Consider the following 13,750-nt stretch of genomic DNA (forward strand, 5'->3'; position numbering starts at 1 on the left):
ATAAAAAGTTTTTTCAGTTTGCCGGTCTGGAGCATTCAGATGTGTGTTAACACAATGCCAAGGAGGAAAGACATCAGCAATAATCTTAGAGAAGCAAATGTTGCCCATCAATCTGGGAAGGGTTATAAGGCCATTTCTAAACTATTTGGAGTCCATGATTCTACAGAGAGAAAATGGAAAACATTTAAGAAAGCTGTCAATCTTCCCAGCAAATTCACACCAAGGTCAAACCACACAATGCTCAGAGAAACTGCAAAAAAACCAAGAACTACATCACAGACTATACAGGCCTCAGTCAGCATATTAAATGTTAAAGTTCATGACAGAGCAATTAGAAAAAAATATGGCTTGTTTGGAAGGGTTGCAGGAGAAAGCCTATTCTCTCTAACAAGAACATGGCAGCACAGCTTAGGTTTGTAAAGTTACATCTGAACAAACCACAAGACTTCTGGAACAATGTCTTTTGGACAGATGAGACCAAAGTGGAGATGTTTGGTCATAATGCACAGCAGCACGTTTGGAGAAAACCAAACACACCATATCAGCACAAACACCTCATACCAACTGTCAAGCACGGTGGTGGAGGGCTGATGATTTGGGCTTGTTTTACAGCCACAGGACCTGGACTGCTTGCAGTTATTGAGTCCACCATGAACTCCTCTGTATACCAAAGTATTCTGGAGTCAAATGTGGGACCATCTGTCTGACACCTGGCTTTCATCTGAAGTGGTTTTACCTCATTTAAAGACCTGTTAAAGATATGTTAAATCTTTGAATTGTCTTAAGCATTAAGGGGTACTGTAAAGAACTGCAGATGTTTTGTTTTCTTTCAAGTCTTGTTGGATTTCTAAAGCTGTTGATGACAGATTGGTCACCCTTTTAAAAGTGGTTGAGGTGTTCTGTAATACATCAAAGATGCTATTATCAATCCATTTTCATGGACGAGCCTTGACCTGGGGGAGGGGTCATCAGGTGGTCCCCAACCTTCACAGAGTGTTTCGACCCTTAACCACAACACTCTCCAGTTGGCGGGTCAGCAGTGCTTGGCCAAGTCACTGCCCCCCTCCTCCAGGCTTCCAGCTGGTGTCCTCTCTCTAATGCCAGAGCCAACAGGAGGCTCTCTCTGCCGCTTCTCCCAACCTACGAACGGCTGCTTTCCTCAAGTGGCCTCTCAATCCCACCTTTGTCATTAGATTACACGCTGATTGAGCTGGGAATCCTCGACAACCCACTTCCACTGTCATCAGCCATGTTGTCCACCCCTTGTCCCGGCAGTCCTGGACAAGTTGTTGGTACTTTGAAAATGACTGATAGACTTTTCTGAATTCTGCTACATCCCAGCTTCATCCCTGCATTTCCACATCTGTGGTGCTCAGCAACCTCAAAGGAGTGAAGCCTCTACTGTCCAAAAAGTCTTAGTGATACAGAACTGACAAAATGTTGGGCAGAATTAGAGTTTTCTGCAGAGGTCTCAGATCAAATCTAACTTCCTACATTGCTCCGTTGAAGTCACGTTTTTTCTTTTTTTCTCTCTCAGGTAAGCCCAAAGTTGAGTTGACCTACGACAAGATGTACACAGTAACCAGCCGGCTGACGTTCACTGTTAGTAAAGAGGATGATGGTGTGCCTGTGGTTTGCATCGTGGACCACCCTGCTGTCAAGGACTTCCGAGCGCAGAAATACCTGGAAGTGCAGTGTAAGTACTTCTGTATTGTGCATCTTTTCAGTCATTATTGAGTAAGATGAGAATTGTCCAAAGTAAACTAATGACCTCATAAGTCATTTATGATGCTGCAAAATGCTTCTAAAACATGCGTCTCAGATTGGTTGTCATCCAGATTTTCCTCCTCGCTCAACTTTGTTTCCGGCATCTTTATAGCAAACATAATAACATGACATGGCAACATAAACCTCTTAAAAGGCCTAAGGCAAACTACCTAAAATCATCGATGCGTCTGTCCATACATCCTACAGTCCATCATCTCTGTGAATTAAGTCATCTGGACCTGAACCTTTTGAAAATGTTTCATCTCTCATCAAATAAGAGTTCAACACTTTTAACTGATTGATATTGAGTCTCAGGCTTTGCGACTCTTGTTGGCTTGTTATCACTCTGAGAATGATTGAACTCACCTGAGAGTGTTTCACCTGCCTGACCATCAAGTCTAGGGATACTTTCAAATAGTTTTCTGAACACTTTTCCTTGACTTTAATGGAACTCAGGTCAAGGAGTTATGGGAAAGGGAACTCTACCGCAAAGTGAATCCAACCACACTTGTTTGGCTGAGATGTGGGTCAGCTGTGGTAAGACTGCAATTCTCCAAATATGGACTCCAAACCTTCTTATTGTGTTGTTTCCTGCATTTTTATAGCAAACGTTAACAGTTCCGTGAAAATACTCCATAATTACCAGAGTTGGTCATTTAAAACAAAAGAAAAAATCATAAAGGGAAATTTGTAAGAATGTTTGCCCAGACTAACCTTCTCACATTTATCTATAATAATCCCATAGTATAACTAAACAAAATTATTACTTGGAATGGCTTCCCTGGTTGCAAGGAGTGACGTAACAGCATAGCCTCTTTTCCTTTCATAAAGGATTGCCCGGTCTATGTTCTGCTCAAGGAGATTAAGGAAGCATTTAGAATGTGACTAGTTCTTATCATGGCAACCATAGATAGTAGTTATTTCCAGGTAATTTCACTCGGTTAGAAACCTTCCTAATAAAGAAAAAGTCTAATTGACCAAACCTAAGGTGTGAATGAGTATCCACTCCTTCTCCTGCAGCTGGGGTTCAAGCTGCATGGAAGGTGAGCAGCAGGGAAGGAGTATATAATATTCTTAAGTGGAGAGGAAACACTTGCAAGCAAGAGACCACTACACTGTAATCAAATTGTGAATCTGTCAGAATGATCAAAGTTTATTGGGTCTTTAATTATTTACGAGATAACGATGCCAGAGAAAAAGTTATGCCAGCAGTTATTGTGCTGCCTGGCATGCAAGAAATGGAGCAGAAACACTGACTTAAATCATTTATTTAAGGTTGTATTGTTGCTTGGCATCAAGACTACCCTGCTGTCTTCATACCAGCCATGGTCTGTGTAAGCGTACACATCGCTCTCACAGCTGAATAGAAAGAGGTATCCATAAATGTGCCAGCTGGTACACAGTGGGAATGATGTGCAGGCCTCGCCTACCTGTACTTGGTGCACTTCTTGTTTGGTGTGCATCCTTTTTAAGCTGCCAGCGGGATCTCAGGTCACCATTAAGTGGTGTTACAAACCAGCTTCTCTGCTTTATAAGGATTGTTCTAGTTTGACTTAGATGGCTTCTTTTGAACCATCGGCTGACTGATATTTCACAGGTTAGAAATGATTATGGATATTTAGATTTATCAGTATTTATGAGTTCATTCTTTTTTCAATTTTTATCTCAAAAAGTTTTATTACCGGTCCATCTCTATGAACTATTTAATTGGATAAATTGCTTGCATTCGCCTGACTAAATCTTTGGTGCATGACGCCAGTGGCAATGATTAAGATTAAGATTAGATGTATTGGTCATGCATACACATGAAATTTGTCCTCCGCTTTTAACCCATCCAGGTTGGCACCTGTTTGACACACACGCACAGGGTCACACACTCAGAGACAGATGCCAACCTGGAGCGGTGGGCAGCCATGAAGCGCCCAGGGAGTATGGGGGGTACTGTGCCTTGCTCAAGGGCACCTCAGCCGTGACAAGAAGGTGGTCTTACACCTCTCCAGCTATCAGTTCCACCAATCTTTTTTGAGTGGCGAGAGTGGGAATCGAACCGCCAACCTTCCGGTTATTGGACGACCAACTCTAACCACTGAGCCACGGCCGAGAATTCTCCAAGCATGGATAAAATCTGAATTGGACTGCAAGTGAGTAGACTGCTCCTAATCCACTAATTAAATGGCATACATTTCTCCCATTTTCTTCACACTGAAACTTTAGTGCATTGCTTTTTTAGCAAGAAATGATCTCAGTGTATGATGAAGAAAAAAAACACAAAGAGACAACAGACTTGTTGTTTTTAGCCGCCTGTGCCTGTTTGCCAGAAACAACCAGGTAACTTCCTCTTTTCAGATCATAAAGTAAGACATCCTTCCGTTCTTGCATTTCCATTGTTGTCAACTCTGACAACAGATGTATTTAAGCAGTGCACTGTGGTTCACTTTAAAAGTATCCACGCTTCTTGCCTTCTTTTTTCAGCACAGATGCAGCGAGGTCATCGCAGTCATGGTGTGTGTGCACAACATGACAAAAGATTAACATGTCAGGATGTATTTTCTTGACAGCACCATGACCAGCACAAACTCCACTCAGACTTTACTTTCCTGGCATTAAAGGGAAGGTTTGTTTTTTTTAAACCTGAACCTTATTTCTGGCATAAAATATGTTCATCTACTCATCGATAACAGTTTGGTGAAAATCGGCGTCCTTCGGAAGATATTTAGATTACTCGAGATCCGATATATCCATCTTGTCTTTATTTCACCAATACTTTAAGACGAATGAATGAATGAACGCGTACTATTGCAATGTTAGCTCATAGCTGCCATGTTGTTGTTATCCGGGGCTATCCGGAGGCTTATAGGAAGCTTTCTACACATACATCTAGTGAGATGAGTTCATCAACGAGCGCCGCTGCAGCGAGTGATCTAAATATCCTCCGAAGAACGTCGACTTTCACCAAACTGTACCAAACTGCAATGCGAAGTGAGTCAATGCGCTCATAATCGGATGTTTGAGGAAGATTTCCTTTTAGCAGCACTTGTGTGTCATAATTTATTCTTAAACTGCATGAAGAGACAGACACTGTGAAACATAAGCACTTCAGTCACATTTTATGGTGTGATGAAGCCATTTATGGAGTGAGTGGAATTATATCAAATATTTCTTTAAAAGTTGAGTGAAAACTCTTACTGTTGTTAAGGCTGCAGATTTGGGGACATTTTGCACTGAGATGAGATTTTGCATCATTCTTGAGCTTCTGTCAACAACTGTCACTATCTGATCTGGGTATTATTGAGTATTCTGTAATTCATTTAAATGTGGGTTGATAGATGGATTTATCCATCTAGTGATTTAGTGCCTGTTCATGTTACACTTTCCTGGAATGGCTTCTCGATTGTTGGAGCTTTTGTTTTGAAGTTTCACATCTGTTTCCTGTAGGCCCTCCTGCTAACATTAGCCCCAAGTCAGGAAAAAAAACGGAACCTGTAAGAACTGAAACTGGAATACATTTCAGTTTAGGTTTACTTTGTTTCTCTTTTTTATTGGGAAACAAAAACATGCGGGCCATGTGTTTGTTTATGTCTTCATTCATGTTTCAAACACATACATTAATAACTAATTTGATTTCTGTTTTGGTTTCCAGTGTTTTCTTGTCTTAGTTTAACAAATGAATCATGGATTACCCTATAACCCCCCCGGACCTTCCAAAACTTTATGCAGGCGTGTTCTTGTGCGGTTAAACTAAAGTTCTGAGTAAATTTAGCTGAGAACCTTAGAAGAAAGTGTAATTTTCACTTTGTCAAATCCTCAGCCAAGCTAAGCTATGTGTATGCTCTGGAACAGTATTAATTGGACAGATGAAACTAAATTCAACCTGAACCAGAATAATGGGATGAAAACAGAGTTTGGAACAGCTCGTGATGTGGAGTATACATCAATCAAACATGTGGAGGCACTGTGATTGCATGGTCACGCATGGCTTCAGATGGCACTGAGTCACTGTTGTTTACTGTTGATGTGACTGACAACAGAAACAAATGAAGGAGGTCGCCAACTTCATCCTATTAATGACACATCATTAACTTTCTATGTACCATCTAATTGGAGTATTAAACCATCGTAATTAGGAGTTGGGATCTTTTTATTCATACAGAATGATAACATTTATTATTCTCATGCTTCTGTAACCTTGCTTCTTTGGCCTCTGGCATGTCCTAGCATTCTATTTAAAAATAAAATTCCTTCTGTAGCTATCTGACCTTTCCATGTGAGCATGAGAGGAAGAGATCAGTGCATCTACAGAGGCTGCATGGCATTTTGCCTGCCTCCGATAACAGGGAGCTCACCGGCAGCTCGGCCCCTCACAATGCCTCATGCAGGGTCTCCTGCTGTCATGCTCTGTGCATACTGTCATGTGCAACAAACAGGCACAGACAGTCCTGCACTCTCTGTGAACTTACAGGTAAATAATATATCTTACATGGACTAAAATTGTTTTTCCGTTTGTTTAGAACACATCTTAATCTATAATGCTCAGTTCAAATTTAAAATGCCCTGGAATACACAGTAAGCTCTGAGAGCTCAGTGTACTCCTCCATCATTAAAACACATGAAAATGATCAAACCATAGCAAGATGCAATCTTCTCTTATTGGTGTGATGCTGTCAGGAGTTGTCAGACATCAGAATGCTCCTCCTGGTCTTGGTTTTGATGTGTGTTCACCACATTAACAGCACTCACCGCATGATCCATGCCTCTCAGAGGTTAATGGCATGATGACAAGTGCCAAAGTTGCATTACTGGAGCATCCACACTGAAGTTCATCACATGTAAGGAAATGGCTTTAATTAAGGATTATTCCAGTTCAGCAGAATTAATTTAAAATAGATAGGAATGAAAACAAATTGGCTCTGCGCTGTCTAAACATTACATTGGACATAAAAAAAAATCACAGTGTATTTCCACCGATGCTGAAGCACGATCTTCATTTTCCCTGTACTGCGATTAGCACCATATTTCCGGTTTTTTTTTCCTTACAGGAATCTGCTCTGTTTATTTTTATATAATTTCCTTTATAGGAAGTTATGAAAAAAAAGACCTGTAAAGTAAACCCTACATTTGCTATTTTTGCATTTTTCTACTTACATTTCTCACTATGTCGGCAATCTCTGAAGGAAATGTGCATTGCATGGTAAGAACAGGCCTGAAAAAAGGCCCATTTTTAGGGGATGGCATAATTAAATAATGAAAAAAAAGTACCTCTAATGTTCATATATAGAAGCCGTTTGTTTTGCTGCCTGGTTGTTTCCCCAGAAGGTCAACCGGTTGCAGAGAGATGGATAGTGCTGTCTTGAGTGCTTATGAGGTGAAGCACACAATAAAGAAAATAATTCAGTTAGCATAATGGTAATGGCCTTCTTGCATACGATAGACACCATTTCATTTCCACTGAAGCGGCAGTATTCAGGCAGGACCTGGCAGGGCAGTGTTTTCTCATTACGCATAAACAAGAAAGCTTCACCATAACTACTTGAGGCTCTCAAAACAACCTACAGAATCCTGGCGTCCTTCGTGTTTATGACTCTGAGAGGACAAGGTCAGATGACACTCAGCAAGGAAAAAAGTTGCAGGTTGCTTGAAGTGGAAATAAAGCCAAAAGGTTTCTGTCTAAATCCATGTATGCCCACTGAGCAGAAGACTTGGCTGTTTGCCCATATGCTGTCCATCACCAACACTGAAAGCCAGCCCCTGACAGGGTGTGATTTAGACAGATGGATGGCCAGACATGTGTTGTTTATTGCCGAGAAGGTCGGACAACAGTGTGGAACTTTACTGCCAGCTTTGAAATCATAACTCAGGCTAGATCCCTCTGTCTACAGGCTGATTAAAAATGCAAGCACCAAAGAGTACATTTAGGCCATAAAAATGGGAAGAGAACAAGAACAATTTACATCACAATTGGAAAACTGTAATTACACCACTCTGCAATAATTCTGTTGAGAAATGAGTCAGCTCTGGAGATGTTTCTCTCCGCCTTCTAATGTTCAAACCCAAAAAAGACATTTGGAGTACAAAGTCTTACTCTTCATAAAAGGATGACTGTTTGTCTTAAAATATATCACTGTGCATATGTACAAAGAAGATTATTTCAACATGAATTAACATCATTATTTTTCTGACACTAATGCGGGGCCGGGTCGCGGGGGCCACAGTCTGAGCAATGATCCTCAGACTTATCATCCTCCAATGCTTCTAGGTTTGCACCAAGGCATTTGCAAGAGTCCTGTGGCTGCCCAAGGCCTCCTCAAGGTGGGACATGTCCAAAACACTCCCTCTCTGAGGAACCAGGAGACATCCTGAGCAGGTGCCAAAACCACTTTAACTGGCTCCTTTTGACGTAACGGAGTAGTAATTCTACTCTGAATCTCTCCTGGATGTCTGAGCTCCTCCAACCACCCCTACCCCCTGAGTTGATTCCAGCCACTCCTCAGAGGAGACCTATTTCCGCCACTTGCGGAAGTAACCACGACAGACCAGTACAACATTCTTTTCAGTCTCACGCTCTGTTATACCCCCCAATTCATGAAGGAGACCCTGACATGCTAAAATATCCTTTTTAGAAATTCATTCAAATTCAAATGATCTATGTCATATTTTAACCAAGAGAAACAATCTCAAGTAACTGAAAGTGAATGAGAGGATAAAAAGCCCCCTTGATTTACTTTTTTCCTTTGGAACACTTTGTTCTGTTAAATCATCAACCCATACATGCAGTATTGCATTTCATTCAGCTAAAGCAATGGGTAAAAGTTACATCTCTGACCACACATTTTGTTTGTTTTGTCCATGGCAAGACTAAATTCAATCCCACATCATAGATTCAGTAAAAAATTTAGATATTTGTCCAGGATAGGATAATTCTCACACCAAGATAGAAAAATTAGGCTTTGATAAGACCAGTAGAATGGGATCAACTTAAACTCCATCGTTACGAAGAATAGAAAGAGGAGACTGTTGAAGCAACCCCCAATGGTTTGTCAGAACGACATTCTTACATCTTCTTTCCAGCTCCCTCAGCTCTTGAGCAGTGTCTCGTTTTTTGTCGTTACGTTATCAGAAAACTTCTTTGAATGTTCCCAGACCTTCATATCGTACTCACCACTTACCATTTCCTTAAGCTTTAGATATTTTTATGTTTTATACCCAAAGACAGCCCAAGGTTGAAATGTAGCAATGGAAGAGCAGGCTATGGTTGAGAGAAAAGCAACTGCAAAAGAGCAACGGCATGAATTGATTTAAGATGTTAAGTCAAATCACCATTGGCCGCGCTTGTGTATCATATAGCTTTATTCCTTTGTCAGTAAAGTTACCTTTCAGATAAATAAAGTTGATCTTCTCTGCCACTAAAATACTGATGAAGCAAGGCATAGCTGCCGTTCTACTTGCTGCATCTATTGTTTTTAATCTTTAAACCTTTCGGGAAATTCCTCTCAGAGTACCTTCGCCTTAGTTTTTTAAAACCTGATAATCGCTGCTATTTTCAGGTATTCTTGACAGTTAAACCATCACTGAATGCTCACAGTGTTCTGGCATTTCCTTGTTCAGCTTTAAACCTTCAACTGTTTACCCCCTAAAGGAGGTGAAAATGCCAAATGCCAACAAAACTGCTATGCGTAGTGGGGCTTCCTCTACTCATGTTCCTCCCTTTGTGGAGTTGCCCAAGAGTGTTTTCTGAATCCAATTTTGTTCTTGATATGCAATGCCAGCCCTAATTTCTTAACAAGTTGATTCCAACACCCTGAAGGGATGAACCAATGTGCCTGCACATAACAAACAGGTTGTCAAGGGGCTGCATTTTCCTGAAAGTAGATGGAGAAATGAGGCTCCAGTCTTATAACTGTACCATACGTGTTAATCGTGTGTCAAAAAAACTGATTTTCACTGCTACAGGTATGATGGGAAATGCATTTCTTATGTATTTCTTGAAAACCTGCTGGCACTTCAGATATTATTTGTAACTAAACCTTCTGGCCCAGTACTAGCATTAATAATCTCTTATCTTGACTGTTTTTCTTTTCTAATAATATTTGAGAAAAAGATGTGCATTCATTAATTCTACATTGTGACACAACATTGTCTTTTAATGGTTTTAATGGTAAAGGTGATTAAAGTCATGTACTTCCTGCTATGTCCAACTGAGACAATTAGCTTAGACTATCAGCTCTTTTCCTTTCATATATCATCCAGGAATTTAACTCCTCCAGTCTGTTAAAGCACATCATGCTCTTGTTTTAAGTAATTAAATGTCAAAAACTTGTACACAATGTAGGTAGCAGGGTTTTAACACATTCTAAGATAAACAACCACATCATTAGCTCTTGCTGCTCATCACTTAAGTTATGACGCGATGATTTTATCTTGCCTTTCCAGCCTTGAATGTTCCAGGTTCTTGCCATTATCTGTCATTAACTTGTTCTCTGTGAATAAGATCTCTTCTTAAGATCTTTAAGCAATTTGTATTAGCTCAATGATAATGTGAGGAATAGATCAGCTGATTGGTCAGTCAGGGCCTGATTAGCAGTGATCCTTAATGCTGCCCCACGATGGGAAATGAACCCATATCCTCATCACTGAAGACAAATTCATGTACACATATCAAACCAGAAGACCTCCTTATTCTTACTATTCACTGATTTCATGTGAGAAGCCAAGCACGGCGTGATTTATACTCATTTTCAACATGAATCATACTGCAGATTTGCTTCATGTGGACATCATTTGTCAGATGTGTTATCTATCCAAACTGCAATGATCAACATTTAAACATATTTTTCAATCTCTTCAGGGCATTACATGTACATGCATTCATCAAAGGAAACCTGGGAGCAAGCCAGGCTCATGCTGCAGATCTGCGTCATACAGACATGAGGAGCATATCTTCTGTTTTGTCAGTTGTACCATGGCAATATTGAATTTTTCTCTGTATTTCTCTCATCCTTTTAGACAAACCGGAGGTGAAGATCGTGGTAGAATTTCCTCAGGGTTTGACAAGGGAAGGAGAGAACCTGGCACTCGCATGTCAAGCCAAAGGCAAACCCCAGTAAGACACACTCACACACACTTTTTAACCGATTAATCTTAACTATGGGGAGTGAAAAACAACCTGATGTACATGTACATGTGCATCCATGCACCATGACTACATTCTTGAATTTCATTCTACTGGTGTGTCCATTGTTGTCTTTTACTGATTTCCATATGCTTTGTGCCAGTAGATATTTTGGATCAGCATTAAAACATAATGTAAATAACTCACAATACCACCACTTACAAATAGATCATCTTCATCTATTCCACTTATTATTTCTGCTGACAGCAGGCCAGCAAGATGATTTATAAACTTTTAGAAAGACGTCAGCAATCATCTTAGAGAAGCAATTGTTGCTACCCATCAAAGTGGAAACGGTTATAAGACCATTTCCAAACTATTTGGGCTCTATCATTCTACAGAGAGAAAGATTATTCACGAGTGGAAAACATTCAAAAAAATATTCACCTCATAATCACTCAGTCCAATACTCAGAGAGCATCTACTCTACATCTACATCTCAGACTGTGTGATGGTTGGACCAAAAGAAAGCTGTGCTTAAACAAATAACATCAAACCAAAATGACCTGAAGCACCAGTGTAAAGAGAAGTGGGCCAAAATCCCACAATGAGAGACTGATATCACACAGAAAACAATTATCACTGTTGCAGCTAAAAGTGGTTCTACAAACTGTTAAATCATGGGGTGTACTTAGTTTTTCACACAATGCTTCTGTATTTTGGCTTAGTTTATTTGATATAAATAAGGAAACGCTGTAATACATTATGTGTTGCTGTTCATCTAAAGTTGGACTTAACTCATTTTAAGACCCGGTAAGGCCCCTGACAAACATCTCTGTGGCAATGGTGAATCACTCTGACTGTAAATGTAAAGTGTATCTATTCTCTTTATATGGTAAACTTAAATATCAAACCACTCATCTGCCAGCTGCTCAGTATGTGTCACTGCGTATAGGGAACAGACAATATTAGCACTGTGTTTGTGAAGGTAGAATTTATTGTGTTGGCTTTGCGCTGTATTTTCAGGTTTCTACCAACTATATTTCAAGAAAACGATTTTGACCTCCATCAGTGGCTCCAAACATGTTTTATATCCTTGTGCAGAATTTTTTTAACAGTTGTATCATCATAATGAAGTTACTATGATTGAGGTCCTCATAATCTTTTCATAATTAGAAACCTGCACCATGGCAACTTAACCAACAGAGCCAAGCAAATCAAACGCAACACAAACAAAGAACAAGAGAGCTTATCAGTATTTATTCTGTCTTGGGTCTTTCTGTTGCATCTATCATTGAGTTTTTTCCCTCAACTCTATTTCAAATGGCAAAATCGTCTTTTGTGTTTTTTTATTTATTTTCTATGGCAAAAGTATTTTATTATCTATTTCTTTGTGTCTGTACTATGTCACACACATAAGGGTGTCATGCCAGGCTAGAAACAAAAGTTGTGAACTTCAATATCTCAGCCTCTGGGCACTGCAGGGCAGTTTCAGGCCTGGGAATGTGCATGAGAAAAGTTGGTATTCTTCCAAAAGAGTCAGACGTACATAGTTTTAAAGGTTCACTCACATCTCTAGTGTTGATTTAAGCGTATTTTGCCTGCATTCTTTGGGACCTCTTCAGCATATGACCCCGCTCAACCCCAGCTCTTCCATTTACCGTACTGTGGAGAACGTCTGATGTAATCAGTGTCTTGTCTGTTGTCATTGATGCTGCCCTTTTGTACTCTAGAGAGTCATTGCCTCGGGCATTCTGTGGTATGCTATTGGAGGGGCATGAAAGTTCCCGACTGCAGAGCTATATTATCTTTTTGAATGAGGTGGGCCTGAGTGAACTCCAGTAGTACTGCTTCTGGAACATTCAGGCATCTCTAATAATCTATGAAATCCTTCATGACACTCTTCTTGGTCCTTATTTATTTGCAGCTGATATTTGCTTAATCATTTCACTTGGTAACATGCTAGTTTTTTAATGTTACATCTAAGTCAGATGCAGTTATTCCAGTTGCAAAGCTTGCCCAGTTATTACATATAATCATTTCCTTGTGGGTAATTATGGTGGAATGTTGTTTTAAGAAGTGGTGGGCAAAATACTTCTAACACTGTAATTTAGTTCACAAGTTAGAAAACTGGATCTGTAGATTAACCAAATGTAGTACACAAATCTGAGAGGGTCATTGTTCAATCTAATTGAATCTAATTAGACAATGGAATGCTGTTGAAGGAAAAGATCACTGGATTGATGCAAGTTATCTTGGAGAAGAAACCTGTAACTACAATGTGACACAGCCTGGGCCCAGACATAGCTTACATTTCTAGAGTAGCCATTCATAATCACTTAATAGAATTGCTGCCATATCCCCTTTTCAGAACTTTCAAAAGGGAAATTTGAAAACCAGCCAGTAATTATAAAATACAACATTAGAGCTGTGTGATAGGTTGTTTGATTTCTGATTTCTTAAAAGGGGAGAACAGAGCAGAGGTGAGCATTAATGTGAGCAAGAGGAGTCTTCTTAACCGGGAGAGGTTCGGCTTGGTGGGGTGTTGTTTTTAATGATGAGTGCAAATATTATCTGTGGAGACCGAGAGAGTTTGACTATCACATTTAAGGTATTGGATGTGTGCTTATGAAATCACAGTTAAAGTTAAATGATTGTTTGTAGTACACAACTCTGAGCATAGAGCTGTCATCAAGTCATTTTTCCCAGCATGTTGCAAACTCACAAAGTGTTTAATCTCAGCTAATCAATCCTTCGAAATATGCGGCCCCATCAACTGAGAGCTCTTACCTGTCGCTCATTAGGCTGTTATTATTTTCACATGTATCATCTGTGAACACAGGTGCTGGTCTGGTTGGATGACAGGTCTTTGTGATA

General features: G+C 40.0%; 1 protein-coding gene across 7 annotated transcripts in view; it reads left to right on the forward strand.

The window, feature by feature from the left end:
- The window catches only part of cadm1a (cell adhesion molecule 1a), a 433,220-nt gene that overhangs the window by 341,956 nt on the left and 77,514 nt on the right, over positions 1-13,750 (forward strand). For all 7 annotated transcript variants that reach the window (XM_075486889.1, XM_075486892.1, XM_075486890.1 and 4 more), the window contains 2 exons: positions 1,538-1,696; positions 10,768-10,864. In XM_075486889.1, coding sequence (XP_075343004.1) covers positions 1,538-1,696; positions 10,768-10,864 — 256 coding nt within the window. The remainder of the gene's footprint in view (positions 1-1,537; positions 1,697-10,767; positions 10,865-13,750) is intronic.

This window comes from Odontesthes bonariensis, chromosome 16, assembly GCF_027942865.1.
Source record: "Odontesthes bonariensis isolate fOdoBon6 chromosome 16, fOdoBon6.hap1, whole genome shotgun sequence".
NCBI lineage: Eukaryota > Metazoa > Chordata > Actinopteri > Atheriniformes > Atherinopsidae > Odontesthes > Odontesthes bonariensis.